The sequence below is a fragment of the Empidonax traillii genome, unplaced genomic scaffold (genome assembly GCF_003031625.1).
Source record: "Empidonax traillii isolate 1590-97213 ecotype Southwest subspecies unplaced genomic scaffold, ASM303162v1 scaffold1917:size59404, whole genome shotgun sequence".
In the NCBI taxonomy this organism is placed as follows: domain Eukaryota; kingdom Metazoa; phylum Chordata; class Aves; order Passeriformes; family Tyrannidae; genus Empidonax; species Empidonax traillii.
Genome location: NW_020957110.1, coordinates 7,371 through 12,100, shown reverse-complemented (window position 1 = coordinate 12,100; position 4,730 = coordinate 7,371). Strand labels below are relative to the sequence as shown.

At 43.8% G+C, this 4,730-nt stretch overlaps 1 protein-coding gene across 1 annotated transcript in view; it reads right to left on the bottom strand.

Moving 5' to 3' along the window:
- DOT1L (DOT1 like histone lysine methyltransferase) overlaps positions 1 to 4,730 on the bottom strand; it is a gene marked incomplete at its 5' end in the record, with an annotated part of 32,169 nt that overhangs the window by 22,010 nt on the left and 5,429 nt on the right. Inside the window, 3 exons of the mRNA XM_027909019.1 lie at positions 821 to 1,055; positions 1,945 to 2,028; positions 3,976 to 4,017. Of these exons, the coding sequence (XP_027764820.1) occupies positions 821 to 1,055; positions 1,945 to 2,028; positions 3,976 to 4,017 (361 nt within the window). The remainder of the gene's footprint in view (positions 1 to 820; positions 1,056 to 1,944; positions 2,029 to 3,975; positions 4,018 to 4,730) is intronic.

Below are 4,730 nucleotides of genomic sequence, written 5' to 3'. Positions count from 1 at the left end.
CGGGGGCAGAGAGCAGAGTGAGGACATGTGAGAGGAGCAGCCCTGCAGAGCCCCAGGGCAGCGCAGGAGGAGGGGCAGGAGGGGCTCCAGGCTCGAGTTGAGGTTCCCCTGCAGCCCCTGGGGGGCCATGGGGGTGCACATGAGGAGCCCATCCCAGAGCAGGGGGTGCCCACAGCAGGATGGGAGCCCCGGGAAGGCCGTGCTGGAGCAGGTCCTGGCAGGGACCTGCAGCCCCAGGGGAGAGGAGCTCACGTGGAGCAGGTTCGCTGGAAGGACTTGTGACCCTGTGGGGGACCCACACTGGAGCTGTTCCTGAAGGACTGGCCCCGTGGAAAGGGACCCACGCTGAAGTTCATGGACTGTCTCCCGTGGGAGGGACCCCAGGCTGGAGCAGGGGAAGGATTCCAACTCCTCTCCCTGAGCAGCAGCAGCAACAAATCTGTGATAAACTGACCATGACCCCCATTCCCATCTCCTTGTGCTGCTGGGGGGGAAGAGGGAGAGCCCAGGAGAAGAAAGGGTGTGAGGGGGGAAGATGTTTTTAAGATTTATTTTACTTCTCATTATCTTTAGTAATAAATTCTAGTTTATATCCCCAAGTTGATGGTGATCAGTGAGAGATCTCAACTCATGAACCTTTGATATATTTTCCCTCCCCGTCCACTCGTGGAGGGCGGTGATGGAGCAGCTTTGGTGACTCGAGCAGGGCCAACCCATTCCAGGTGGGCAATTTCTGACACAAAACCAAACTGCATCCGCCAATAAAGGACCTCCAGGCACAGCCAAAGCTCAGACACCTCTCCAGCCCCCCTGAACTCACCCTGAGGAGAGGATGAAGATGTCTGGGAGACAGTCTGGGCGTGCAGAAGTTCCAGTGCAGTTTGGTTCTTCTTGGTCTTGCGCTCGGTACTCGCCGGGTTCATCTTCTTGGGGCGGCCCCGTTTCCTCCCAGCCATTTTCCTTCCTTTCTTGCTCAGCTTCTTCTTCCTTGCCTTGGAGGGAGATGGCTTTTTGACAGAGTTGGCTGCAGCTTTTTCTTCCTCAGCACCAGAATCCTGAGAGGTTTGGAAAAGCCAAAAGCTCTTTAAGCCATTTCTACCTCTGTACGTAAAGTTCCTTCGAAGCAAACCTTAATGACTGTGTTTAACAGCTTTAAATTTAATACCTCAGAATAAATATATATCTTAATATCTGTAACCTTAATGACTTTCTGATAGTAAACTGATGCCTTGTAGTTTAATAATTGCCAGTGAAGTGGCCTCACTTGGGATAAGAGCAGTTTCCAAGGAGTTGTGATCATTCTCTTCTGGATTTAGTCCTTACAGGAAAGAGGGAGGGGAATCTTGGGGGGGATATTGGGAATAAATTCTTCCCTGGCACAGGTTGCCCAGAGCAGCTGTGGCTGCCCCTGGATCCCTGGAAGTGCCCAAGGCCAGGCTGGAGCAACCTGGGCTGGTGGAAGGTGTCCCTGCTTGTGGCAGGGGTTGGGATGGGATGAGCTTTGAAGTCTCTTCCAATCCAAAATCACCCTGGGATTCCACTAAATCTGAACCTGTTGCCTGAGAAAAGCTGATTATTCATCCTTTACTGACTAAATCCTTCAAGTGAACTTCATTTAAAAGCCAAAGTACACTCGGTATTTTGGGGCAGGAACAGCCACTCATCTCCGAGGGGATCCCAGCAGGGAGCGAGGAAGGAGCGGGGTGTTTGCAGGAGAGGCTGAGCTCAGAGCCGGGCTGGGATGGGGGGACGTTCACCCCAATAACCCCCCACCAGCTTCATTCCAGCTCTGCTGCTCTTCCCAAGGGCAGCTTGGGGATCCCTCCCTCGTGTTTCAGCCCTGCTGGGGTCTGAGGGCAGAGCCCCCCGTGTCCTGCTGACCCCCCTGAGCTGAGCCAGGCACAGCCTGGACACGTTCCCTGCAGGGAAAATCCCGAGGGTCACCTTGTTCTCCTGGACCTTGGTCGGGGTAGTCGTGTTGCTCTTGTTTTCCCTCTGCTGACGCCGTCGAGCTGCCTCTTGTTCCTCCTGGGGGAAGGGTGGGAGCATTTCAGTCATTAAATTGTCTTTATCACACACATATAGATATATTTGATACATTTATAGTGCATATTTGTCACTTTTTAATACGGATCACTGTGTTTCCCAGCTCAGTTTTTGACAACAAAAGGGGAAAAACTTACTTTTTTAAAATAAATATTTACTTATTATATCATTTAAATTACCAATTTAATATGTTAATTATAAACAATCTGGAATATAATACATTTATATTATTATTTATGTAATTATATTTATTCTTATATATATTATATTCTTATAATTCTTATAAGAGATATATTTTCTATAAATAACATTACATATTTATTTTTATATATTTATAATTGATTTATTTATTATTATAAATTTAAGTTAAATATTAAATGACCATATTATTTCAACTGCCAAATCAGTTTTAATTATCTAAATATTATCTATTTTTATATCGATATTATATCCATTTTTATAATTTATATCTAAATTATATTTGTATGTTTGTACTTTTATTTATTAATGTAATTTAAATGTTATATTGTTGCATTGTTTTTATTTCTAGTCTGTTCATAACATATTTTTATATTTTATATATTTATAGTTATGTTGTGTTTATACTTATAATTTATATTGATTACATTTAAATTGTTATATTAATAGTTATCGATATAAATATAATTTAAATATTCAATTTAATAATGTAATTTAAATTAATATTAAATTAATATTACTTAAATTCCCAACACTGCTTGGGAACAGGGAGGTGAAGGCTCTGCATTCTCTACCTCAAACCTCCAGCAGGGATTAAATCCCAATCTCTTCCCATATTCTCCCCTCCCAATCCCACTCCTGTATCAAGTTTCAGAGTTTTTTGCTTTATTTTTTATTATTATTAAATATTTCAGCAGTTTTACCACATCCCCAACTTTTCATGCCTTGATCCATCACTTTAAAAATCTGACATTTGGGGAAAAAAAAAAACGTGGAAAAAAGATTTCCGAACAAAAATCTGGAAATGGCAAATCCATCAATCACCATCCCCTTCACCTTTGGCCACGTCAGTCGAGGGGATGAATAAAAAACCAAAAGCAGCAACTCTTCAGGTTGATTTTCTCCAAGGCAAACAGGAAATTTCCTCTCTCAGAAAAAAAAAAAAAATCTCTTTTTCTTTCATATAAAGGGAAAAAAAAAAAAAAAAGCCAAAACCCTCTTTCAAACCTGACATTTCCAAGAGCTCAGTCAAAGCCTTTCCTGCCCCTTCCAGGTGGGATTTAATCTGTGTAAGAATCCTGGAGATTCCAACTCCTCACCCAGAGCATGAGAAAGGCAGGTTGAAGCAGGGAAGGTCACAATCTCACCCTCCCAATTTTTGGGTTTGGACTCCCAGAAGTCCTTTTTTTCCTCCCCCAAATCTGAATTTCACAGCCTGAAATAACCCAATTTCTGCCCAGGTCAGTCCTGCAGATGAACACCCAGCTCAGGTTTTTAAATGAAGTGACCTCAGCTCATTTTCTTCCTGGCAATTCCAGCCCCAGGTTATTTCAGATTAACATCCCCCAAAAATCCTCTGGCATTTTAATGCCAGCTCGTTGTGTGTGTGTCCCAGCAGGGCACTGGGACAGACTCAAAACCATCCCTGCCCTCTTTAATTGCAGCCCTTTAATGAAGAAACGGCTCAGCAGAGCCCCCCAGAGCAAGGTGGAAGCACCTGGAGGCTGCCCCATTAATTCTCCATCAGGAATCCAGGGGACATAATTGAATTAGTGCTTGATGGGCTCTGATGCTTCACTTCAATCAGCTCCTTGCCCTCTCCTAATCAAGAAAATCTGATTTCCTCTCAATCCTGGGCATCTGTGACCAAATCCTTCAGTGGTTGCTCCAGTTATTTTATTACATTTCATTTAATTTTTGAGTTTTCTACGGCGAATGATTGAAACTTACCCTGAGTTTTGGATTCTTGAGACTAGAAAAATAGTTTTCAAGCTGAAAACAGAAGGGGGAGAGAGTCATTTTCAAAGCTGAGCACGTCAGAATAAAATACCAGCTTAAAACAAACGCACAAGTGCAGAAATTCTGACTGGTTTGCCCCTGATAAGCTCCATTTCCATTCACTCTTTTCAGCCACACAGCCTGTTGTGTAACAGGACATAATCCAACCTCTACAAGGGTTTTTTTATCATCTCTAGCACTGGCTGGCCTTGTTTGAAGGCTTTGTGTCACATATCTCCCCTCAGCAGAGGGGAATTTGCAAGGGAGTTATTTCCCCTGCACCCTTGTACTCCAGGATTTATCTCCACTCTGGCTTATTCCTCAACAAAAGCACTGTTAGAGCACAGCAGAGTGAGGGAAACAGCCTCACAGTCATACTGGAAATAAAAAATACTGTGGAAGAAATGATTCGTCCACAAAAGGTTTCATTTTTACAGGGGGGTTTTTGGTTTGTTTAATTGAAGGGGAAAAAAAAAAAAAACAAAAAACAAACAGTGGATGCATCAGTGCTGTTGTGGAGCCTGGGCTGGTCCTAAAACTGGGATTTACTGGTTGGGCATGACCAAATGGAATGGTTTGTGCAGCACAGGGAGGAACCAGAGACAGAGATTTCACTCAGTGAGGGACTGACAGAACAAAATCAGGATTCTGAAGGGGTTTTATCTGTGACTCTTCAGGGAATTCCCAGCCCTGGCCATACCCACGAG